The sequence below is a fragment of the Oryctolagus cuniculus genome, chromosome 3 (assembly GCF_964237555.1).
Source record: "Oryctolagus cuniculus chromosome 3, mOryCun1.1, whole genome shotgun sequence".
Taxonomy (NCBI): domain Eukaryota; kingdom Metazoa; phylum Chordata; class Mammalia; order Lagomorpha; family Leporidae; genus Oryctolagus; species Oryctolagus cuniculus.
The window spans coordinates 6,074,914-6,100,434 of NC_091434.1; the positions used below are offsets into that span (position 1 = coordinate 6,074,914).

General features: G+C 56.6%; 2 protein-coding genes across 21 annotated transcripts in view; one reads left to right on the top strand and one right to left on the bottom strand.

Annotated features, from left to right (window-relative positions):
• USP40 (ubiquitin specific peptidase 40) overlaps window positions 1-18,107 on the top strand; it is a 106,484-nt gene extending 88,377 nt beyond the window's left edge. For 13 of the 15 annotated variants that reach the window (XR_011387050.1, XR_011387051.1, XR_011387049.1 and 10 more), the window contains 4 exons: window positions 12,485-12,695; window positions 12,811-12,906; window positions 14,921-15,015; window positions 16,926-18,107. Coding sequence is in view for 10 of the 15 variants with exons in the window: in XM_008275247.4 (XP_008273469.3) it covers window positions 12,485-12,695; window positions 12,811-12,906; window positions 14,921-15,015; window positions 16,926-17,025 (502 nt within the window). In the remaining 5 variants the exon portion in view is untranslated. Of the gene's footprint in view, window positions 1-12,484; window positions 12,696-12,810; window positions 12,907-14,920; window positions 15,016-16,925 lie in introns of those variants that run through there. The other 2 variants (XR_001792229.3, XR_007914776.2) reach the window with 1 other exon arrangement.
• DGKD (diacylglycerol kinase delta) overlaps window positions 15,557-25,521 on the bottom strand; it is a 120,627-nt gene continuing 110,662 nt past the window's right edge. For 3 of the 6 annotated variants that reach the window (XM_070070016.1, XM_070070018.1, XM_070070019.1), the window contains 4 exons: window positions 25,174-25,293; window positions 22,331-22,724; window positions 21,213-21,343; window positions 18,860-20,599 (listed from right to left, as the gene is read on the bottom strand). In XM_070070016.1, the coding sequence (XP_069926117.1) occupies window positions 20,510-20,599; window positions 21,213-21,343; window positions 22,331-22,724; window positions 25,174-25,293 (735 nt within the window). In that variant the 3' untranslated portion in view covers window positions 18,860-20,509. Of the gene's footprint in view, window positions 16,282-18,859; window positions 20,600-21,212; window positions 21,344-22,330; window positions 22,725-25,173; window positions 25,294-25,521 lie in introns of those variants that run through there. The other 3 variants (XM_051834165.2, XM_051834164.2, XM_051834166.2) reach the window with 3 other exon arrangements.

A 25,521-nucleotide genomic window follows, 5' to 3' on the forward strand; every position in this document is an offset into this window, starting at 1 on the left:
TGAGCAGTGGCCTGCAGTTTGGGCCTCTGGGCTTTTTGTGGCAGGCCCAGGACTGAGCCCCAAGGCAAGTAGGCTTTTCTCACCTTCCTGCTCCCCAGAGCCTAGAGTCTTGTTCTGCTGCCTGCAGAGGATGAGGGAGGTGGTCCACTGGCCACTGTCTAAGGAGAGTCCGAAGGCTGAGGCTGCAGGCACTGGCCTGAGGGCCCTGGCACAGGATTTTACAGTGGCAGCCATGGTCCCGGGTTTCAGGTCCCAGGTCTGTACCTCAGCCCTCTTAAGGAAAGGAAGGGGTCTCCAGCCTGTCTCCAGGCTGCTCTGCTTGGAGCTGGGGACAGGGGTGATGCCAGCAACTCTCTCTTCCTGCCTTCTACAGCACTGTGGTCTCTCACCTGGCTTCCTTATAACGCTTGTGAACATGGCTTGGTGCATTCATAGCTGTTTGAATTGATGTATCTGAGCAGCTGATCCCTGTAGCATCTTTCCCAGGCACCATCTTGGTCTGCCTCTCACGCATTCAGTCCTTATCTGTAGTTTCTACTTCATGTCCTGCAACAGTCTGTACAACTATTTTTTTTTTTAAGATTGATTTATTTATGTGAAAGAAAGAGTGACAGAGAGAGAGGTCTTCCACCTGCCGGTGCACTCCCCCAGATGGCCATAATGACTGGGACTGTGCCAGGCCAAAGTCAGGAACCACAGACTCCATCCAGGTCTCCCACATAGATGAAGGGGCTCAGTCTCTTGGGCCATCTTCTGCACCTGAAGTGGAGCAGCCAGGACGCAAACCCGTGCTCTGATACGGGTGCCAGCATCCAGGTGGCACAACCTACTGTGCTACCAGGCTGACCCCCCCACCCCGCCGCCCGCCCCGTGTTGCTGAATGTGTCCTGCCGCCCCTCAGAGGAATGCTTGCTGCTGACGTTTCTGCACCTGTGGCTGCAGCCACATCTGCCATCACCGTTGTATCTCTAGCCTCGTCTCTCTTCTCAAGTCTGAGCTCTCGGTTCTTCTCCCTGGCTGCCCCACAGCACCCCAGATTTGGAATTCCCCAAATAAGTGTGCAGATATTTGCCTCAAAGCAGCTTTGTCTTAACCAACCAGCTTCCCCGCCTCTGGTTCCGACCCAGCATTTCCCGGGGGTTTCCATGACTTGAAACCGAAGTCAGCTGGGATCCCTGTGGCTTTCCTCACCAGAGTACAGGCCTTGCCCAGCCCGCTGCTCAGCTCATGCCCTGCCCCTCCCTGCCCCTTCCTTTGCTCCCCCAACACATACACAGGGCACGCTCCTGCCACCTCCAGCAGTGTCACTGCCTCTCCAGGGGTCTCTGTCGCAGACTCAGAGTGGGGCCTTTGCTTCATTCTTGGTGAGATTTTAGGGAAAGTCTCCTTATAAAAACCAGAAAAGTCAGAGAGGAAACTTTGCCCATCACCCTGTTATCAGGCAGAAAAACCCTAGGGCTCGTGTCTAACGTGATGCCAGCGGAAACATGCAGACAACCAGAGCTGCGAGCAGCAGGGAGTGTGTCTGGGCTGGCCTCCCTGAGCAGCCAGGAGTTAGAAGAGGGCTCTTTTCGGGAAGACACACACACACACACACACACACACACACACACTAAGTTTCAGGGGAGTTCTGGAAGGGATGGCACAGTTGCCCACCAAGTTATGTATGTGACAAGCATTCCACGTTCACTCGGGGTGGAGATCTAGCGCTGTAATGAACGGGATTCAGCTCTCTAGTCAGAAGGGTGAAGTTGAGGCCGAGACTGCCGCTCAGGTGCAGAGCCGTCTGGTTCCACAGGACTGGGCCTGCAGTTTCTATCAAGGGTGTTCGTCACAGGAATGTGTCTGCAGCCAATCAGCTGGGGTTCCCATCCAGCTGCAGGGACAGCTAGTTGACTTTGAGATAAAAACTGGGTTGGATCCTTTTCTTTGCAAGGGGAGTTGATGGAGGGGTGTTACTCTCTCCCCTTGTTATTTTTAACTTAATCATAAATTGGAATTGGAAAGGGACTACTTCCTGATGTATCAGGGCACTGCGGAATCATGAACTCTAAGGGGTTTTAGCCAGCAAGTAAAAGGATTCTGAGACTGGAGAGCTTACTCCTGCAGAGGTGAAAGTTCTAGAGAGTAAGTATGTGGCCTGGGACTTGGACAGATCTAAGTTAATTAGAAATGAAGCCAGACAATTACGAAGACAGGGACAAAACAGGGAAGAAAAATCAAAAATGGGAAAATAAAGGCCAAACCCAAGGAAAACGGGGCACCCAGGATGTGATCCAGTCCCACCAGGTCTCAGCAGAGTTCTGTCCAGGCTCTGGTTTATCCCCTTGGCTGTCTGATCTGACACCTGGAGATTTGCTCAGCTACCCAGACGTGTCCACTCATGCAGCAGAGCTAGTGGCTACGGCACAGACTCCTCTTCTGCTGGAGAAAGCCAAGGGCAGCTCACTCTGCTGTGACAACACCCGGGCCAGGAATTCCGTGGAACACTGTTGTGCCTTAATGACCCAAGCAGTCACCCTGGCTCAGGTATGAATGGTGTCATAAGAATTCCAGATTCCTCTAGGGCTGCCTGTCCCAACCAGCCCACTGCAGAGTAGCTTGAACTTGATTAAAGTCAGTGCTCCAAGCCATAAGGTTTCCCCAGTCATCTTCCTCGTCTGTGGAAAATCCTGTTTAGTTTACAATGCAGGGCACTTGCTGCTGTTGGCTGGGTTAAATCACCATGGGGTGCAGCAATGAGTGAGTGTTGGAGATAGCTGGAGGTGCCTGTTCCTGTCTTTGCAAGTACAGTTTAGACATTTGAAAGCCCAGTTAGAACGGGGCTGGAGCAGTTGTGACCATACAGGAAGGATGTACCAGGAGGCCTAGGACTTTAAGGGGAAGTTGATACTCACATGATTAGAAAAACCTCCCAGGCATTTATGAGTATGCTTATGTTTATAAATCAGTTGGGGCTTAGAATCTCTACATGCTCCCAAGATTGAGGCATTTATGGTTGCTGACAGACGCAGAGGTATTTTGAGGACAGACCCAGAAACCTACTGCAGAGCCGTGAGAAGGTTGTGGTTCTAATTATCCTTAGAGGGCCCCAGAACTTTTTCCCCAGGAGTGCTGTTGGAAGGCTGTGGATAGGTAGATTTTTGATGACGATGGCCCGGGGATCCCAGAGTTCATCAGCCTTTCAAGGCCTGGGCTGTTAAGGTTCCCCCGAGGCTGCGGCTTGGGAAAGCGGGGTGAAGACATAGTCTTGCCAATGGGAGTCAGCATCTGTGGCTACTAAGCTGCTGATTATGATTTGTTTTTAAGATTCTTTTTTCAAGTCTTCTTAAAAAAAAAAAAAAAAGATTTATTTGAATAGCAAATTTACAGAGAGAAAAGGAGAGACAGAGACATCTGCTGGTTCACTCTCCAAGTGGCTGCAGTGGCCAGGCTGGGCCAGGATAAAGCCAGAAGCTGGGAGCTTCATCTGGGTCTCCCATGTGGGTACAAGGGTTCAAGTACTCGCGCCATCTTCCACTGCTTCCCCAAGTGCGTTAGCAGGGAGCTAGATCAGAAGCAGAGCAGTCAGGACTCGAACTAGTGCCCATATGAGATGCCAGCGATGCAGTCTTAACCCACTATGCCACAATGCTGACCCCTGTTTATTTTATTTGAAAGAGTTACAAAGAAAGAGATCTTCCATCTGCTGGTTCACTCCCCAAATGGCCGCAACAGCCATAGCTGGACCAGGCCAAAACCAGGAGCCAGGAGCTTCATCTGGGTCTCCCACCTGGGTGCTTCAGCCGTCCTCCACTGCTTTCCCAGGCCCATTAGTAGGGAGTTGGATTGGAAGTGGAGTAGCTAGCCAGGACAGGAACTGGAACCCATATGGGATGCCCACATCGAAGGAGGTGGCTAAATCTGCTACGCCACAGCATGAGCCCCCATTATGATTTTAAGGAAAAACTGGGGCTGTTTCATGTTAACAGCAGACTGTGTGCATGAAAAGGATTGAGGAGATTAGGTACAAGAATAGCACTGAGGAGTGAAAGAGGAAGCCTGAGCCAGGAAGTATTTTCCCCTTCCCAAGGAGCTCAGCCTTTTAAAGAGGTATTTTAACTCTGCTGTATGTTCATAAGTCCGCTTACTACAGGCCCTCCCCCTGAGGCCAGGAGCACTTATCTCAGTAATCCAAGGTAAAGAAGAGATTCTTGGCAGGGAGAGAGGCCCAGAACCCCAAGAGTTGTCAGTCCAGCCTTTTGGAAAGGTGGAGGTGGTCCCCTTGTCTTAGCCCCCAGATGGGGATGAGCTTCTCTTCGGGAGTGGGGGGAGTGTGGCCTTTACTCAGGTGTAGTGAATCCATGGCTCGATCCATGCAGTTTTAGGAAAGACCAAGTGGTCAGAAGGACTGAATAGGGCACTGCCCACTGAGGCTGGAGGCGTGGGAATGGGTGCTGCAGCCCCAGTGCAGTCAGACAACCTGGAGGCGTGGGAATGGGTGCTGCGGCCCCAGTGCAGTCAGACAACCTGGAGGCCTGGGAATGGGTGCTGCAGCCCCAGTGCAGTCAGACAACCTGGAGGCCTGGGAATGGGTGCTGCTGCCCCAGTGCAGTCAGACAACCTGGAGGCCTGGGAATGGGTGCTGCAGCCCCAGTGCAGTTAGACAACCTGGAGGCGTGGGAATGGGTGCTGCGGCCCCAGTGCAGTCAGACAACCTGGAGGCCTGGGAATGGGTGCTGCGGCCCCAGTGCAGTCAGACAACCTGGAGGCGTGGGGATGGGTGCTGCGGCCCCAGTGCAGTCAGACAACCTGGAGGCGTGGGGATGGGTGCTGCGGCCCCAGTGCAGTCAGACAACCTGGAGGCCTGGGGATGGGTGCTGCGGCCCCAGTGCAGTCAGACAACCTGGAGGCCTGGGGATGGGTGCTGCGGCCCCAGTGCAGTCAGACAACCTGGAGGCCTGGGGATGGGTGCTGCGGCCCCAGTGCAGTCAGACAACCTGGAGGCCTGGGGATGGGTGCTGCAGCCCCAGTGCAGTCAGACAACCTGGAGGCCTTGCTGGAACCTGTGGGACAGGAGTCTTAAGGGATGAAAGCAGTAGCAAGGTCATGAATGCTAGACAGGTCTGTCGTTCCTATGAAATACGGGGGTCTGGGGTCTCCCCAGTAACAGTTCACAGGGCCTACTTCTGGGAGCTGCACAGCAAGGCCAGGGACAGAGCCTACCACGGGTTTGCTGGTAAAATTTGGCCTCAGTTCTTTGAGAGTGTGACTCATCTCCACTCGTCCTGAGGATTGCCGTGCCCAGGCCACGTGAAGCTTCGTGGAGCCTCTGAGACGTGTTGGGTGGTGTCTGCAGGCACATGGGCCCCACATCAGCCCTGCAGGCTTCCGCGGCTAAGTCACACGGGAACACCCTGGCAGCTTTGTCACTGCGTGTCCAGTCTGCTTCTGGTGAGAGGTGAGAGTGTCCGCAGACATTACCAAGTAGGAAACTCCTCTGGGAGCTTTTGTCATCACAGGGAAATCAGTGTGCCAGTCCTCTCTAGGTTGTTGTCCTGGCGCTGTGTGCCTGGGACTTCGGGCTCTTCCACTGCTTTGGGACTGTTTGTGCAGGTAAGCTACACTTTCAGGTAACTTCCTGTACAGCAGCTGCCAACCTGTAACCAGCAAAATTTTTTGAGAGCCATTACAGTAGGGCTTCTTTCCATAGTGAGTACAGTCATGTGCAGTTCTGATAACTTCAGTATACACACACACACACATATATATATACATATATACATATATATATATATATATAAACTTTTCCTTCAGGATTATAATAGAAATCATTGTTGGAAAACCCCTTGATTTTGGGGGGATGTTCGAGTCAGTATCAACAGGGTATCTTTCATTAGATAAGCTAAGAGCAGGCTGAGCGCCATATGTAGCTAGGGCAGCGCTGTCGGGGTGTGGGGTAGCGTTCTTAGCCACTTGATCTGCTGTCGATCTCTTCTGCCATAGGAAACTGGTTTTCTGTGTTGCAGACAATGCGTAACTACCACTTTAGTGAGGCCCTGTGCTGCCTTCAGTGCCATTAGTGTTGGAGGCCCACGTTTTAGTTCCTTGTTCTCTGCCATGAGTCATCCCCTTTCCTTCCAGAGAGCTCCGTGGGTGTGTAGAACTGGAAGCACACGCATTTTGTCCAGAGGCCAGTTGGAGGGCCCCCAGCAGGACTCCGTGTTCAGCCTTTGGGGCAGAGGTGTCCCAGCTGTGCCACTTCTGCCTCCAGAGAAGTGAGAACAGACAGAAGGGTGACCCCACATAACCAGCTTTCAGACTCCTTCTCATGCAACTGCTCCCATCTGTGAAAACCTCAAGGTCTGAGCTACCAGGTGGGCATCTTTGAGGTCCAGCAATCTGGAATGGACTTCTGGCACCTCCGAGCTGTCATGCGTTGAAGGCAAAGTGTGTGACAGAAACCATAGGCCGATGCAGAGTGTCCAGGCTTGTGGTTTCACGGGTGACTGCCCGACCTTACCCTCCCAGCAGTGAGCCACAGTTGGAAGGGGAGTTCGTGAGGTAGTGCGGCAGTGCCCCGGGCTAGGGTGTCAGGAGCAGTCTTCAAACCCTCCTTCCAGTTTTTGTCATGGTCTCATCTGTCAGGAGGGCGTTGCCCAATTTTGAGTCTGGGTGTTTTGAGAGGGTGCAGGATGTGGATAAGTGTCTGTCTAAAAGCCTGGCACATACATTGCAGCAAGGCCAAGGGGTCGGTTGGGTTGTTGGAGCCCCTCATGTGTTTGTTAAAGTGCTTTTGTTTGGGGGCTCCCTCTCAGAGTCCTCGCGGAAGGCCGTGGTTATAGTGCCTACACCAGTTTAGCTCTTGAATTTCATTTGGGTTCTAGTTTGGCTCTTCTTTGGGACCTCAAGGGTCAGGTCCCATTTTACTGGGCCCTACACGTTTTCTTGGTGTTCTCTCAGTCTGGTATCTTCAAGGATCAGGAGTAAGCAGACTGTCCATGAGAGACTGACAGTTCACCATCTAGGGTGATGTGTTGTGGACACAGGTGAACAGGTCATTCATGTGTTTGGGTCATCCCAGGAAGAAGGAAGGTTGTTTTCCAATTGATCAAAGATCAAAAAAGGCTTAGTAAGGGCCTTTCAGGTACCTGTCATCCCTAATTCCTATAGATACCTGTTCAAGAGGACATGGCCTTGATCCTGGTGAGAATACGGGTTCCCTTTGGCCAAATTTTACTTGCTATGGGTGTGAGGTGGGAAAATTGTACCTGAGATAGAGGTGGGGCCCGGGGTGGGGGGAGAGGGGTAGTCTGAGGATGTAGCCTTCCTTGGGTTCAGGCAGAGGTTGGGAAACTACCTCAGCCTTATGTGATAAGGGAGGTTATGGGCACAGACCCTGCTGCTGCCCCCGAAGGTGGGGAGGGTGGAGGCTGTGCCGTTTGATTCAAGAGGCCTTCGCCTGCTGGGGTTTCTGAGGGTTTCCGTTCATCCCTTTGTGCCCTGACGTCTTACTCTGTCTTTACAAATTCCTGCTGCGAAACAAAACTATAAAAGCTCCCCAAAGGGACTTGCCCTCATTGGCTCCCTTTTACAAAGTCTACTGTGACTTGTTTTATAAGACAAGGCCACTTGTCATTTGACCCCAAAGCATATTAGGGCCATGACATCGTATAATTTTAAAAAAGGTTTTTTCTTTTTCACATTGGTTCCAACGTGCCTCCAGGTCTTTCAGCTATACCTAAGGGGCTGCATTGTGGAAAAGCTGACTGATGACTCGTAGTCCCACACAATCAATTTTAATGAGCACCTCAGGACAAGGGGACTTGAACTATTCAGTCCTCTAATGTTTAAAAGTTATCCCTTTTATTTGTTTGAAAGGCAAAGAGACAGATTATCCATCCACCAAATCACTTCCCAAATTCCCACAATAGCTGGGTCTGGGCCAGGCTGAAGGCAGGAGCCAAGAACTCCATCCATCCCAGTCTCCCATCTGGGTGACATCCAGGCCATTGTCTCTCCCTCTGAAGCACATTAGCAGGAAGCAGGGTTGGAAGTGGAGCAGCCAGGATTCAAATAGGCACTCTGCTATGGGATAGTGGTGTTGCAAGGGATGACTTAACCTACTGCACCACACTATCTCAATAAATATACCCTGGGAAGATCGAAAGTCTGTCAGGATTAGGTCAAACTTGGGGGTTTGACCTTGGGATTAGGTCAAACTTAGGTCAAACATGAGCTGCCTGTCTACCCTGGGACTGAAGAGCCCAGCCCTCAGACAGCACTCATCTAACACAGCAGAGATGTTTCTGCAACTGAGAACTCCAGGGAGACAGAAACCAAGAATGTTGCGTCTGGGAATAGACACCACCCGACCAGATTCTCCCAGGCAACAAGGCGCTCTCCCCCATGCCCGTCCTCAGAGGTCTGGCACCATCATTAGCTCTCCAAAGGGAAGAAGCTAATTTTGCAGTTGGCAAAATTTGTAATCGGACAGAAAAATCTGAGGGTTTCTTATCTAGCTTGTGTGCCAGTGAAAACATGGTTTGAGTTGGCCAAGACAGGGAACAAGATGGCCTCACGACCAGAAACCAGGCTGCCCACACAACCAGGAACTGCAAGTCTTCTAGAGCTTGTCTTTAAGGAAGTTAGGCATTTTAGGTTCCACAGAAGCTCCGGGAATGGTTGTGAATACCCTAAAGGGGTGGGTGCACATGCTCCCATGTTACCGTGTAGGTTATGTGCATTGCTTGTGCAGTTGAGGGTGGAGATTTAACATTATAATGAGGGGGTTTTGTCTGCCCACATCAGAAAGGTGATTGAGGGTCACTTTGCTGCTTACGCACGCATCAGCCTGCAAGGACCCTCTGGTTGATTTTAACTAGCACTAGAAGAGGGTTGGGCATTTTCCTTGGGTGGGGGGAGATGTCAGTGTTCCAGTGGTTATTGTGCATTTTTTAATTTATTTTTGTAAGGAATACAAATTTCATAAGTACAACTTTAGGAATATAGTTATTCTTCCCACTATACACGCCCTCCCACCCACACTCCCACCCTTCCTCCTCTTCCCTCTCCCCTTCCCAGTCCCATTCTCCATTAAAGTTCATTTTCAACTAACTGTACAGAGAAGACCAACTCTCTACTAAGTAAAGATTTCAACAATTTGCACACACACACACAACTGTTTGAGAACTAGTATTACAGTTAACTCTCATAATACAACCCATTGAGGACAGAGGTCCTGCATGGGGAGTTAGTGCACAGTGACTCCTATTGTTAATTTAACAATTAACACTCTTATGACATCAGTGAACACTCAAGGTTCTGACATGAGCTGCCTAGGTTATGGAAGCCTTTCAAGTCCACAGACTCTTGTCAGTATTTGGACAAGGCCATAAGCAAAGTAGAAGTTCTCTCATCCCTTTAGAGAAAAGTACATCCTTCTCTGATGGCCACTTCTTTCCGCAGAAGTCTCACCCACAGAGATCCTTCATGTAGAACATTTTTTGCCACAGAGTCTTGGCTCTCCGTGCCTGAAATGCTTTCACGGGCTTTTCAGCCAGATCAGGAAACCTTAAGGGCCGATTCTGAGATCAGAGTGTTACTTAAAGCCATTGTCGTTCTGTGAGTTGGCTGTGTGGACTGCTTCCCATGTTAGAACACTCTATCTATTATTATTACCTAACACTTGATCCTATTTATATGATCACTTGAACACTTAAGATGGCATTTTTACCACCCAGCTTAATGGGATTTGGGGTCCCATGACAAGTTTTTAAACTGTGCCCTTAGAAGTAAGTCCATAGGAATGTATGCAGAACTATACAACTTCACAGTTACAAACTTCCTCCTCTCTCTTATTCCCACTATTTTTTTCACTGAGCTCCATCCTCAATAGACTTTAACACATATGATTAAGGATTCAACAAATAGTATGAAGAAAAACAACAACAGAATGAAACAGTTCCTCAGCAGTCAAGATAAGGTTAGTTCAAGTCATCCCTTCTTGCAGTGTCAGTTTCACTCTTGCAGATTTCGTTTCAGGTGCTCTATTAGTGCTCACAGATCAGGGAGAACGTATGGCATTTGTCCCTTTGGGACTGGCTTATTTCACTAGGTATAATGTTTCCCAGATTCACCCATTTTGTTGCAAACTACCAAATTTCATTTTTTCACCACTATGTAGTATTCCATAATATATATATCCCATAATTTCTTTATCCAGTCTTGAGTTAACAGCATTTAAAGTGATTCCATGTCTTAGCTACTGTGAATTGAGCTGCAGTAAACATTGGGGTATGGATAACTTTTATTTGCTGGTTTCATTTTCCTTGGGTAAATTCCAAGGAGTGGAATGGTAGGGTCATGTGATAGGGTTATATTCAGATTTCTGAGGCATGTCCATACTGTCTTCCATAATGGTGTTACCAGTTTGCATTCCCACCAACAATGGATTAGGGTACCTTTTCCCCACATTCTCGCTAGGATTTGTTGTTTGTTGATTTCTGTATGAAAGCTGTTCTACCTGGGGTGAGGTGAAACCTCAGTGTGGATTTAATTTGCATTCCCCTGACAGCTAGTGATCCTGAGCATTTTTTCATCTGTCTGTTGGCCATTTGGATTTCCTCTTCGAAAAATGTCTATTTAGGTCCTTTGCCCATTTCTTAAGTGGGTTGTTTGTTTTGTTGTTGTGGAGTTCCTTGATCTCTTTGTAGATTCTGGTTATTAATCCTTTATCGGTTGCATAATTTGCAAATATCTTTTCCCATTCTGTCGGTTGCCTCTTCACTTTCCTGATTGTTTCTTTTGCAGTACAGAAACTTCTCAATTTGATGTAATCCCAAGTGTTAATTTTGGCTTTGACTGCCTGTGTCTCTGGGGTCTTTTCCAAGCAGTCTTTGCCTGTGCCTGTACCTTGCAGGGCTTCTCTAATGTTCTCTAATAATTTGATGATATCGGGTCATAGATTTAGATCTTTAATCCATGTTGAGTGGATTTTTGTGTAAGGTGTAAGGTAGGGGTCTTGCTTCATAGTTCTACTTGTGGAAATACAGTTTTCCCTGCACCATTTGTTGAAGAGACTTGCTTGAATCAATCCTTGCTCTAGGGATTGGTTTTAGCTCCTTGGTCAAATGTAAGTTGGCTATAGATGCTTAGATCGATTCCTGGTATTTCTGTGCTGTTCCATTGGTCTATCCATCTGTTTTTGTAGGAGTACCAGGCTGTTTTAATTACAACTGCATTGTAGTATGTTTTAAAATGTGGTATTGTGATATGTCCAGCTTTGTTTTTGTTGTGTAAGATTGCTTTAGCTATCAGAGGTCTCCTATGTTTCTGTATGAGTGTCAGCATCATTTTTTCTAGATCTGAGAAGAATGTCTTTGGTATTTTGATTGGTATCACATTGAATCTGTAATTGCTTTCCAAAGAATGGACATTTTAATGATATCGATTCTTCCAATACATGAACATGGAAGATTTTCCCATTTTTTGGTATCTTCTTCTATTTCTGTAATGTTTTGTAATTCTCATCTTTGAGATCCTTGGTTAAATTTATTCCAAGGTGTGTGTGTGTGTGTGTGTGGTTTTTTTTTTTTTTTTTTTTTTTGTAGCTATTGTGAATGTGATTGACCTTAGCAGCTCAGTCTCAGCCTTGGCATTGGCTGTGTGTACAAAGGCTGCTGATTTGGGGGTACTGGTTTTATACCCTGCTACTTTACCACACTCTTCTATGAGTTCCAGTAGTCTCTTGGTGGAATCTTTTGCATCCCCTACATATAGGGAGAGTTTTACTTCCTCCTTCCCAGTTTGTAGCCCTTCGATTTATTTTTCTTGCCTAATGGCACTGGCTAAAACTGCCAGGACTATATTGAATAGCAGAAGTGTCAGTGGTGAGAGTGGGCATCCTTGTCTGGTTCTGGACCTCAGTGGGAATGCTTCCAAACTTTCTCCATTCAGTAGTTGCTAGCTCTGGGTTTGTCATAAAGTGCCTTGAATGTGTTGAGGAGTGTTCCTTCTATTCCTAATTTTCTTAGAGTTTTCATCATGAAAGGGTGTTGTATTTTATCTGATGTTTTCTCTGCACCTGTTGAGATGATCATATGGTTTTTGTTCTTCACTGTTGATGGGATGTATTACATTTATTGACTTGCTAATGCTGAACCATCCCTGCATACCAGGGATAAATCCCACTTGGTCCAGGTAGGTGATCTTTCTGATGTGTTCTCGGATTCCACTGGCTGGAATTTTGTTGAGGATTTTTGCATCTGTGTTCATCAGGGAAATTGGTCTGCAGTTCTCTTTCTCTCCTGCTGCTTTGTCAGGTTTAGGAATTCAGGTGATGCTGGCTTCCTAGAAAGAATTCCGCCCCTTTCAGCCGTTCTGAGTAGCTGGAGAGGAAGTGGAATGTTTTCCTTGGTGGGGGGGGGGGGGGGTGCCGTGTCAGCAGTTGTGCATTTGCATTCCCTTTGCTTTACCTCTGACGTCTGACTGCTTTCTGGTGCAGCCCCCAGGACGTGCTGCTCAGGACGCAGATGCGCAACCCTGCAGAGAGGACCTACGCCCCCGCCCTGGACTTGGTGTGGGACACTGCCCGAGGCTGGACTGCCCGCTCCCTGCGGCAGACGGTGGCCAGTTTCTATTCTCTTCCTGTGGAGAAAACTGAAATCGCCAAATACTTCCCCGAGAAGTTTGAATGGCTCCCGCTGTCTGGCCGGGTGAGGTTGTGAGGCGTGTCACACAGCTGTCAGCTAACTAGAATTCTGCACAGGGACAGGGAACTTGGTAAGGATTGAGATGGAGTTTTGTGTAAGATGTTTCACTCTCCTACAGAATCAGCAAGTTACCAAGAGGAAAAAGAAGAAAAAGCAGGACAGTCTGCAGGGGCCGCCGTATTACTTGAAAGATGGTGACATCATTGGTGTTAAGGTGAGTAGTTTCACAACAGATTTCTCACTGTGACAAGGATGAGCAGATGATTTTATAGGCAAGTTCTACCAACTCTAAGACACAGATAACCCCATTTATGCAAATTACTCCAGAGAATGGGTTTTAAAAATGGGGAAGCCAAACCACACCACCACAGCTGCTAGGGACGGTAAATGAAAATTTAGGTCATTTTCACTTACGACCATAAATGTGATTCTAAATAAAATGCCAGCAAATCAAACCCAGCTTGTATGTTTTAAGAAAATATTACTGTGTGACAACGAATGGTTTTATCCAAAGAGCACGAGAGAGAATGCAGTCTCAAGAATATATTATGGGCTGGCACCGCGGCTCACTAAGCTAATCCTTCCGCCTGCGGCGCCAGCACCCTGGATTCTGTCCCGGTTGCCCCTCTTCCAGGCCAGCTCTCTGCTGTGGCCCAGGAAGGCAGTGGAGGATGGCCCAAGTGCTTGGGCCCTGCACCCGCATGGGAGACCAGGAGAAGCACCTGGCTCCTGGCTTCGGATCGGCACAGCACACCAGCTGCAATGCGCTGGCCATAGTGGCCACTTAGCGGGTGAACCAATGGAAGGAAGACCTTTCTCTCTCAACTTTCTCTCTCACACTAACTCTGCCTGTCCAAAAAAAAAAAGGACATATTATGGAAGGGCAGGCACAGGGCACAGCAGTTCCGATGCTTCTGCCACACCCATCTCCTGCCAGAAGGCCCACACCTGGCCCAGCCTGGCCCTCAGCTCCAGCCTTCTGCTCGTGCACGCCGGGGGCAGCAGGTGACAGATCAAGTCAGTGTGGGCAGTCTGGACTCCGTTCTGATTCAGTGACGCAAGGGATGGCAGATCCATCTCTGTCTTTCAGATATAAAAATACTTCTTGTAGAATGCATTGTGGGGAGCAGGCATCTGGCCTGGCAGTCAGGGCGCCCACATTGGAAAGCCTGGGCTTTCTCAGCTCTGACTCCTGACTGCAGCCTCCCACCAGTGCAGACCCTGGGAGGGAGGCTCCAGTGATGGCGCAAGTAGCTGGGTCCCTGCTGCCCCGAGGGGAGCCCCGGATTGCATTCCAGGCTCCTCTGTGGAATCTGGCCTGTGCCCAGCCATTGTAGGCATTTGTGAAGTGACCCAGCAGAGGGCACTCACTCTCTCTCTCTGCCTCTTTCTCTCTCACATAAAAGTATCTCATGAAATCCAAGGTATTACTTGGTTAAGGAAGAAAAATCCTATGGCTGATTGCACAGATTTATGACAAGTGTAGGATAAAATTCACTATGAAGCATCTGGGGCTGGTGCTGTGGTGCGGCGGGCTAAGCTACTGCTTATGACGCCGGCATCCCACACGGGCGCCAGTTCACGTCCCGGCTGCTCCACTGCCAACCCAGCTCTCTGCTGTGGCCTGGGAAAGCAGCCGAAGACAGCCCATGTGCCTGGGCCCCTGCACCCACATGAGACTGGGCCAAGCCGCAGCTGATGTGCTCATCTGGGGGCGAGTGAATGAGCGGAGGGAAGATCTGTCTCTAACTCGGCCTTTCACGTAACAGCAGGGCCGGCGCCCTTGCCTTTGCCGTGTCGAGATGTTATTCAGTGGTAGTGGCAGTACAGCTCGGAGGCAGGCTCACGGACAGGCCAGGGACTGGACGGAGCCAGACAGAATCCCGCAGGTGAGAAGACCTGACAGATGCTGAAGGCAAGACGGAGACCGGGTTCCTCCGTAGACGCTGCCGGGGGCTGGTTCCCTCTCCAGGAAAGCTGTATTCGTAGTTTGCATTTGATTCTCTAGATGAGGGCCCTCAGAACCTGTGTCCACCTCTGCCTTCGCTGCGGCTGACTCAGGTGTGGTGCTGACGGCCCTGGGCCACGTCCTTGTCCCTCGCTGCACCCTGGGGAGGTGCTGTGGAGCTGCTGCCTCCTTTAAAAGTGTCCCCAGGTATCAGTGTGACCTGTGTCTCCTTTCAAAGAGGCTGCAGAGGTCTGAAAGCTTTGCTTGCTTTGCGATGCAGAATCTCCTGGTTGACTGCGACGAGGACTTCAGCACCATCAGAGATGACGCTGGAAAAGAAAAACAGAAACAGCTCGCCCTGGGGAAAAAGAGAAGGTAACCGCGGACGGGTGGGCGGACGCACGCACGCACACATCCCGCCTCTGCTTCCCCTGGCTGTGCTGCAGGCTACCTCCGCGGAGCCCGGCTTACCTGCTCTTGGCAGTGACAGCCCTTCCTCCTTCCTGCCGTGTGCAGCCTCGCCTCAAATCCTGAGCACCCACCCCCCCCCCCCCGCCGGGCCTCGCAGCCCCCAGCCGCCTCAGGCCCCTCCCCGGCCTCCCCGCAGCCAGGGCTGTTCTCCCACGCACACCTCTTCACCTTGGCCGCCTCTGTCCGGGTCACATAGGCCGTGTCATCTGCAGACTGCGGGACATCCCCCAGAGGCACCTGGCGCAGCGTCCCCTCCACGCAGCCCCTCTTGCTGCCCGCCCAGCAGCTGTCCCGCCTGCTCCTGCCTTGACGGGCTTCCGCTTTGCTTATGGAGACTTGTGCAGTGGCCCCTGCCCCCCCTTCCCACAAGGCAGGTCCCCCAGCCACCCCCTTCCCACGGGGCAGACCCCCCTGCTGCCCCCTCCCCACGGGGCAGGCATTGTGGGCCAGCAGTGAGCAGAGGGCCCAGAGCAGGAGTGGGCTGGGAGTGGGAGAGACGCGCGTGCCCCCGGCGTGCCCCCCGCCACAGCCTGTCTCGGGGAGCAGGGAACTCGCTTCTCCACGCACCCCCCAGCTCTGCACCTCGCAAGGCCTGGCGGCCCCTGACCCAGAAGCAGGCTGTTGGGGTTTTCTTGCCCAAGTCGTACACGCATAGTGTCGCATGTGAAGTTCCCTACGCGTCTGACACGTGGCTTTCTCCACGTCTAATGTCACGGACTTGTCACGTTGGCTCCTTGGCAGGCCTTGCGGTCTGAGTCGCCCTCACTTCCCCTGTGCCAAGGCCGTACCTGCCTTCGGCCTCGTGGCTCTGTTGGCGTCAGAACAGCGTTGAGTGCCGTGTTTCTCCCCATTTTCACTTTTATTAACTTTCCGGAGAGCTTCGTGCTTCCAAGTCCAGAACCGCCCGGAGGCTCACGGCGCAGTGTCACCCTGCCCCGTCACAGCCCCCGGAGGGACGAGCGCAGGAGAGCGGGCAGCGGCCCCCTGCGTTCTGGACACGGAGGCGGCTTGATGGCCCTGTCTGTCTTACTGTGACGTGCGCCCCGTCCACCTGCGGGAGCTCCGTGGGGCTGTGGGTGGATCCCGGGTGTCCCTGTCCCAGGGAGTGTGCGGTGGCTGTGGCGCAGGCTCCGCAGGTGGGAGTGTGGCTCACAGGGCGCAGCTGCGATTCTGGAAACCAGCAGACGGACACTAAGCAGCCACTGAGGCACAGGGAGGGACTGAGCGTGCAGTTCAGAGGAAATGCGGGGCAGGCCCTGGGCTGCCTGCCCCCTGCTGGGGCTGTGGATTTGCTGCCCCACCTTGGAAGTGCAGCAGCGGCTCCCCCAGCAGCCCTGCCCCGCCCCCCGAGCCGTGCCCCCCAGGAGCCGTGCGGACACGCACAGCGGGTGTTCCTGATGCGAGATCCAGGACGGAGCTGAGAGGCTGCTCAGCAGTGGGGGGGCTCCAGTGGGGAGGACTGGGCGCCCCAGTGCACGCACACGGGGACAGCCTCACAGCCAGCAGTGGAGCAAAGCAAGGCAGGCGCAGGGAAGGCCCACAGCTGGGTGGAGTCAGGGCAGTGGCTGGGGCAGGTGCGTGCGAGGGTTCTCGCTGTGTCTGAGCCCAGCTCTCTCTGACTGTCCCCTGCAGGTATGAAGTGAGGACAGGTAACTGCTACCTAGCAGGCGGGCTTGGTGGGAGGGTCCCGAGGAGTGGTTTGCCGCTGGCCTGCAGCCAGCCCTCGACCCCTAGAACAGGAAGCATGGTGCCACTGGTCCAGGGCCTGCAACCCGCCACCCGCGCGTCAGTGACAGCCTGTGTGTCTCCCACAGCCAAGGAGCCCTCCGTGTGCACAGCAGCAGTGCGGAGGGGCCCGCCCGGCCCCGAGGACCCGAAGCGTCTCTCTCCATCCACGTGGGCAGTTTCCAGTAGCACCAGGCTCCGCGCTCCTGGGACCCCTGCCCAGTGACGCTGGGAAAGCTGCCTTGTTCCATCGTAATTGACAAGGTGGCGGCCTGCGTAGCCTCAACCATCGATGAGCAAAGGGACAGCTGCCCTAGGATGGGCAGGCGGGCCCGGTCACCTCATCCTGCCACGAGGCTGGCACAGGTCCTGCCGTACAGGTGCCAACGCACGCCAACCTCACGCCATACCTGCCCCGGCAGCCTTCCCCAGAGATCTGTGGATGTGGGTTCTGTCACCACCACCACCACCCCACCCCAGGCCTCTGCAGGGACGAGGATCTGACCGCTCCCGAGGGAAGGGGCGGGAGGGGCAGTCTTGACTTCCCACCCTGGAGTGTGGGCGCATCCGGCTGCCCCCCCCCCGTGCCCTGTGATGAGAAGGCTGTCAACGCGGCCTCTGCCGAGGAGGGAGCCAGGGCCATCAAGACACGCGTGTCCCCCCCACCCGAGGGCAGAGGGCTCTCCGGGGTGGGCTCTCAGCAAAGTGGGTGTGGAGAAGAAACTGCAAGCGGAGCTCACGGCTGACCCCTCAGCGTGGACTGTACTGGAACGCGGGACCGAGCGCCCGTGTCAAAGCTGTGGGCCCCCGGGACCTACCGCGTCCTCGTGAAGTGTGGCGCCCACGCCCACCTACCGGCGGACGGCGGTCAGCGCCTGCTCGGCCCTCCTCCTGCGGGTTTCTGCCAGAGGCCCCGTGAGCACACGGCACCGAGACCCCGCCGGGCGCTGCTGAAGCCAGCCTCCCGGTGCCAGCCCTCGCCCAACGGGCACGCCCCGCCCGAGGAGCCCAGCCTCCCAGTGCCAGCACTCAATCAACGGGCACGCCCCGCCAGAGGTGAGCCACGTGAACCCCGGGACGAAGCCAGCCGACCCAGCGGGCGTGTCAGTGCTGTCCGGCAGGAGGCACCCGCCCGCCCACCCACAGCAGGGCCTGGGAAGGCTGCGCTCCTGTGCTGGCCTGTTGGTTGGTTTGGGGCCAGAGTCAAACACACAGGGAGAAAGCTGAGATTTTGTTTAAAAAAATAAATGAAACCATTTAAAAGGCGGTAATCCTCAGTCGCTGACTGCCTCATGTTGTGCTTGAGGGGAACTCTTCCCGGCCTTCCCCAAGCACACTTACTTCAGGAACCAGATCCGGCTTATGTTTAGAAATAGCGCATCAGACTGGACTGCAGGAGAGCAACACAAGTAACCAGACGGGAAGCCCCGGGATGCAGGCAGGGTCCCTCCCCCCTGGGGCAGCGACCGGCCAGGCGCAGGGCTGCCAGGATTCCCTGGTGCAGACCGGTGCTGGGCGGAGCGGGTCAACACTGGCATCCCACACGGTGCCGGCGCGAGTCCTGGCTGCTCCACTTCCAGTGCAGCTCCGTTAGCGGCCTGGAGAAACAGTGGAAGGGGCCACACGTGTGTAGGCCCCTGGCTTTCGCACTCATGTGAGGAGTGAACCAGTGAATGAAAGATTCTCTAATCCTGCCTTTAAAATAAGTCTTTAAGAAAAAAATCCTCCAGTAACCCAGAATTATGGCTTCATAGAAGCTGGTCCACATGCACCACTTACCTTGTGACAGCCGCGCCCCACGTGGCCAGGGACACGAGTGAAAGCCACCCGAGGCGTGGCTACACCAGGACTCCACGCAGCCCGGAACCAAGGCCGCGTGGGTCCCGCCTCTGGGGTTTTTAACGGGTCAGAGCCCACGCCCACGCCCTGAGCCGCGAAGGCACTGCTCCACCTCCCACACCGTGGACCAGTGGAGCTCGGATGGGGGGGGGGGGAGGCTTGGGCAAGACAGGACTGCGCGGGGGAAGGCAGAGACGGGCTGGCTTTATTTATACACAGAGCGGCGTATCTACAGCACCGAGACGCGCTATGTACAGAACATACAAGAGGGTCTGCTGCCGTGCGGCCGCTGTATAAATTAGGATTATAAATATGAGGGGATGCGCCCGCCGAGGGCACAAAACCTTCTCTCCGACACCTTCGGGGTCCTGCCCGCCTTGCTCTCCACGACTCCAGAGCAGCGGCCTCCCCCAGGCGAGGGCGGGCCCGCGGGTGCCCAGGGCACAGCGTGCGGGAACACGGCCCGTCGTCACCGGCAGCTTCCTGCAACACCTGCGGTCGCTGCTTGTCACTTCTCGTGTTAGAATTAGAAAAATGGTTTTTACGTAAACAGTGTTGTTTTAATCAACGACACATTAATTTCAAACACGCAACCCAAATCCAGCACTTTCCCAAGAGGAGCTGGGCCCCGGAGGCCACCACTGCCTGCTTCTCACGCCCCCTGCGCCAGGGAGGCAGCGGCCAGGCTGGCAGTGCGGGTCCTCGCCCGCTAGCCACCCCCACTCCAGCAGGCAGAGGACTTCGGGGCCGGGTTCTTTCCTCCCCGGTTCCGTCCATCAGATATGGCTGCTCTCGGCAGCCAAGTCGGTCACACACGGCAGCCGAGTCGGTCACACACGGCAACGAGCAGCCTGGAGCAGGCCACGGCGGGAACTGCGCCATCTCATTCTCCACATCCCCTCAGGAACCAAGCCAGTCCTTGAAGGAGCGCCAGCGGGGGGCCCCGCCCACGACACGCAGGGGCATCTGCCCCCCACCCCCAGCTCCACTGGCCGACGCCCTTAGCAGCAGATTCTGTCGCAGCTTCCTGCGTGACTCAAACCCACACGGCGCTGTCCTCCACGGAGGGCAGAGCCTCAGGCCAGCGGCCTCCTCCAGCGAGGAGCTGGGTCATGGATGACCCTTGCCAAGGTCCGATACCAGTGTGCGTGACGCCCCTCTTGGCAGCCCGGGGACAGTCCCACAGCAGGACGCCTCTCCCCAGATCTCCCCTGCACCAGCACTGCCCTCTGACAGCTCAGAGCCACCTGCTCAGGGGCAGTACACAGTCCCCAGGGACGCCTCCAAGGACGCCAGCCCAACAGCGGCCCCGGCCAGAGCCAGCCTCGGGCCTGGCCACCCCTGCTGCCCGGGGAGGGGACGAGCCGCAAGCTCCACCCCCACAGCAGCGGGGGACCGCGGCAGTGGCCCGTCTCGCCTCGGAGGCTCGAGCAGGGAGCCCGGCCCGAGGCAGGGGGGAGTTCCTTCTCCAACCACCAGGACGGCCAGCCCTGGAGAGAAGTCGTGCCGCTTCCCACCGGCAAAGTGCAGCTTTGTTGTCCAAACCGAACGGTGACAAACAGGAGGATAGCAGCGGGGCTGCCCGGCGGCAGCTGTCAGGCACACGGACCGTTCCGGGGCGGGGCGCCCCCCGGCTGGGCCCACGACGGGGCAGACTCCGAGTTGGAACAGGTGGTGGGTCAAAGGTAGCCATGTTGGTATGTTCCAGCCCCCAGAGCCGCCGCAACGGCCGCAGGAGGCTTCCCGTCGCTGGCGAGGGCAGTAGCACCATGAGAAAGCGCCTCCGGGCCTCAGCGGCGGGAGGCGCGGGCCACGCAGGCCGAGAAGGCGGAGGCTAGGCCTCGGCGGCAGGGGTGCTCCGGCTCAGCTCCCTGATCCCACACAGGATCCTCTTCACGTGGCCCACCTTGGTCACGCCGAGGTCCTGCAAGAGAGGACAGCAGCGTGGATGCCGGCCCGGGCTGCACGCGGCTCCCGCACACGGCGCGGGGACAGGGCCGGAGGCCACGAGACGGGGAAGCAGACGGCAGTCGAGCGCGTGCCCACACGCAGCTTCCGTGTCCTACAAAGGCAATGACGTCAGGGACGAGCCCAGGGACGGCAGGCGACCTCACAGAGCCCCTGTCCGGGGGGCAGCCCCGCCAGGCCGCAGGCCGCAGGCCGCAGGCCACCGGCCCTGCCCACGAGACGCAGTGGCATCAGCCACCTCGCACAAGCCGCCCAGTGTGTGTGGCAGGCGAGACCCCATGGGCTGTCAGGACCAGACCGCTTCGGTTGGGACGCGTTACGGGGGCCGTGTCCCTGCCAGGCCCTCACATGAAGAGCTCCCTGTCTACCCAGGCTAAGACAACCGGTGGCGGCGCAGCCATGAGCGCCCAGGCCGAGGCGCGCAGCCCCGGCACCCGGCGGCCCACACCAGGGCCCGCGAGACACAGAGGCCCTGGAGGCCGGGACGCGGCCGGCCCGGGGGAGGACGAGGCGGAGCGGGGCCGCGAGTTAGCCGACGCGCGGGGCCCGGGAGCTGCCCGAGGGAGTACCTTGAGGTCCCTGCGCTCCAGGTGCAGGAGCTCGGAGCCCCGGATGTCGTGCCTCGTGAAGGTGTCCTTATACTCACAGAGACTGAGGCGCTCCAGCCAGGCAGCGACCTCCTCTGTCCCCCAGAGGTGAACTGTCGGAGACGGAAAAGCACGGGTGCGGTGAGTGCCCGGAGCCCAGCGCGAGGCAGGTGGCAGCCAGCACCCAACACCGCGGTGGCCAGCACCCAACACCGCGGCGGTCAGCACCCGAGACACCCCAGCAGCCAGCACCCGAGACACCCCAGCAGCCAGCACCCGACACCCCGGCAGCCCCCAAGACACCCCAGCAGGCAGCCCCCAAGACACCCCAGCAGGCAGCACCCGAGACACCCCAGCAGGCAGCACCCGAGACACCCCAGCAGGCAGCACCCGAGACAACCCGGCGGCCAGCACCCGAGGCGCCCCGGCGGCCAGCACCCGAGGCGCCCCGGCGGCCAGCACCCGAGGCGCCCCGGCGGCCAGCACCCGAGGCGCCCCGGCAGCCAGCTCCCCAGACACCTGGCGGCCAGCACCCGAGGCGCCCCGGCGGCCAGCACCCGAGACGCCCCGGCGGCCAGCACCCGAGACGCCCCGGCGGCCAGCTCCCCAGACACCTGGCGGCCAGCTCCCCAGACACCTGGCAGCCAGCACCCGAGGCGCCCCGGCGGCCAGCTCCCTCCAGTGCAGGACAAAGCAGGGGGCAGAGCAGCACGAACATCACTTCCTGCAGGGCCACGCGGCTTTCCCCGGCCCGCGGGGGGGTCGCGTCCCTCGTGGCCCGCGCAAGAGGGGAGGCGTGCAGAGACGCAGAGCGTGGAGTCAGAACCAGTGGTTCAGACACCCAGCTTCTGGACAAACACGCAAAGACGACAGCTCAGAGGGGGCAAACGGCCACGGCGGCGTGGAGTTGCCCGGCGCCCAGCGCGCGGCCGCGCCTCGCTGCTTGGATTCAAGCCCGATTCAGACCCAAAGGCGCTCCGGCCTGCGCTCCCCATCTGCCCCCGCAATCACCGGGCCTCGATCAACGCGGCGAGTCTGCAGGAATCGGCAGCCCCAGCCCAGCGAGCACAGACTTCGCGTCTCCGAGAACGTCTCGTCACCTCTGCGGTCCAGCTCCCCCTGCGGACCCCGTGTCGGGCCGGCCGGGACGGCTCGGGGCCTAGCGCCTGACGTCTCGGGAGACTCCTCCAGGGACCGTAGCCAGCCCCCAAACGTCACCAGGGAAAGCAAGCTAGGGGCCGTCTGTAGCTCCAGGCGGGCCAGTGCAGCCAAGGGACGGGGGTCACAGCTCAGGGACCGGGGGAAAGCAGAGACCAGGAGAATGAGCCCGAGTCGGCAGGCAGGGACAGCCGGGGCCCGCGGGGGAGAGCAGGTACCAGGGGCTCCCAGGCTGCTGCGCGCTTCCTTGTTCCTGTTGTTCTTCTCCTTCTTAAACTTGGTCACCAGGCGGAACTTGGCGCTGCGGCCGCGTTTGGAAGGGTCCAGCATCACGGTCTGTGGGGGCATCGAGAAACACCGAGGGTCAGTCTCGCACCGCAGGGCCCCGGGGAAGGGGCAGTTGGGGAGAACTTCACCTTCCCACTGTACTCCCCTAGCTGCTCTCCGACTGAACCACTTTAATGCCTTTACAACTGTCCAGGGGCCGGCCTGTGGCGTCGCAGGCTAAGCCGCTGCCTACGACCAGCATCCCGGCCGCTCCACTTCCCATCCAGCTCCCTGCTGTGGCCTGGGACAGCAGCAGCAGATGGCCCAAGTCTCTGGGCCTCTGCACCTGCGTGGAGACCTGCAAGAAGCTCTGGTTCCTGGCTTTGGCCCGGCCCAGGCCTGACCGTTGCGGCCATCTGGGGAGCGAGCCAGGGGGTGGAAGACCTCTCTCTGTGTGTCTCTCCTTCTGTGTAGTTCTACCTTTCAAATCCATCAATCCTCTGAAAAGTGGTCTCGAAGTGACCGTGCTGCCTTCCTGGGGAGCGTTTTCCACTTCAGAACGTGTGTTTCTCTCGGGTGTTCAGCTCTCACTACGAGCACTGGGAGCGATCACCCTCAAAGAACTCGTCCCTGCACACCCCGGGGCAGGCCAGCGAGGTGAGACTGACCAGAGCAGTCTCCATGCCGCCCTGTGGCAGCTCACTTGAGACAGCCCAGTAAAGCCACAGAATGGGCCACGCGAGCAGACTTGAAACCATTCCTGAACAGAGAGCCCAGGGGGCAGCAGGAACGAGGAGGAGACCTGTGGGCCCTCCACAGCGCCAGCACGCAAGGCCAAGAGTTAAAGACACAGAAAATATCTCAGTAGGGACAGAAGTGCAAACCTAAGCAAACTGCCCATCGGGCGCATGCGCACCAGCCAGCTCACGGGCCACACGGCCAGGCCCGGCAGCCGCCCGCCGCAGGCCAGGAGCACGGGCCGCCGAGAAGTCGGCAGCAGACGGGAATCCCGCCATGGCGGACCGGACCACGCACGCGGATGTCAGCCCCAGCGTCCTGCCCAAGGAACACTGCCTCGCGTGCCAGTTTCTGCCGACTGTCACTCCCCATCGCCGGGGCTTGCGGTTCCCGCCGGGGAACCCTGACCAGCGCGTGGGTTCTGCCCCGTAATCAGCTCGTTTCCGAGCATGCGCAGGAGCACGCTGCTGCCCTCGCATCGCTGACGGCGCGGGGCTGTGCCGTTACCGCCCTGACGCCGCCACACTGCATTCGTGTGTGTGCGTCCCGGAACTGTCTCAAGCTTCCTGCACTCCGAGTTCTCACGCGTGGGCTGCTGCAGGCGGCTCACTCGGGTCTCCTTTGTAACCCAATCTGGAAATCACTTCCTTTGAAAGGAAGCCGTACCACTTTCCTGTTACCTGGGTTTCCGCTGTGAGCTACCTCCTTGTGCCCTGTTTGCTCTCTAGAATACAGAAGGTGCGCCCGCCTCGGCTTCAGCCAAGCCTCTTGCAAGGGCTCCCTCCCAAAGTCGTGCCCTCTGACCCCAGGGCCCCCGCTGCATCCGCTTCTCACCCTCCGAGTACCATCTGGGGCTTCAGGTCTGGCTGAGGTGAGGAATCAAACGCTAGCCCCAGCGGTTGGGAAGACACGAGTCTCCGAGTCCCCAGTGCTGGGGCACCGACTCCGGCGCGCCAGGCACGGGGCCAGGACACCGCGGTTCTAGCTTGCTTCCAGCGGAAGAATTCCGTGGGCTTCCCGTCCTCCTCCAGCCTCCCCAGGTCACTGTCCACTTCCCGGTTCTCATCACTTACTCGGAACCGCAGGCTGTCAAGTTACACTCAGGGCTGACGTCATCACCTAGTGACGCGCGTGCACGTCTCGGCACGCTCCCAGGGAGCCGTGGAAGCAGCTCTGACGGCCTGGCCCTGTTCACACTCACAGTTCGTGCCCCGCGAGCCGTGGCTCAGCAAGCGCTCGCCAATGCCGGGCCACACGTGCTGCCACAGGCTCGCACCGGGAAGCCACTGCGCTGCCACGGCCGGCACCCAGCGTGGCCCTCTCTGTCCAGCCCCAAGGGCAGGGGAGTCCTACGGCAGAGCAGGGCTTGCCCTCGTCCAGACAGAGCCTTCTCGGGCTCTTTCCACCCGAGCTCGTTACGGCGCCAGGAGACTCTGTTCCAGGCGCAGCAGGCCCTGGGGTCCCATCTGCGCCCCAGCCCCACAGAGAGAGAGAGTGGGGTGGGCGTGGCCACAGCCACTGCCGCGAGCTGCCATCCGTCACTGCCGCCCACCGTCCTCCTGCCTCCTTCCCGGGGCGGCAGCGCTGCACACCCAGGGCACTCTCAACGCTGACAGCCAGCTCCTCCCGCGCCCCCCACCCCAGGGGCTCAAGAGAAGTCCTGAGAAGGTGGGCCGGGGGTTGCCAGACGGATGCCCCCAACTCAGGGCTGCACGGCGTGGACCCCGGAGGCGACAGCCCTGCACCTGGGGCCCCGGCCAAAGTCCTAGGACCCACGTACCTCTTCGTCGCTGGGCTCCAGGGGCTGGCACAGCCAGGGGGCGTCCGCCAGCTTCCTGAGTTGCCGGTCCACCTCGGCGAGGGCGGCCCCGAGCCGCTCCTTCTGCGGGGGATCCAGCTGCTGCTCCGGGAGGAGAGGGAGAGAGAGGGTGACTGGGACACGCCAGGCCCCGCGGTGCCCCACGGCTCTGCCTTCTGCCCTGGGGCCCGCAGCCTCTGTGCGGCTGGCGCCTGGCCTGCGCAGTCCCCTTCGGGCGCCCCGTCAGAGGCCGCGGCCTTCCCCGCACCGAGGGCAGGCAGGCGGGGAGGCAGCTCCGCCCGCAGCTGCGACAGCCCCAGCGTTCGGGGT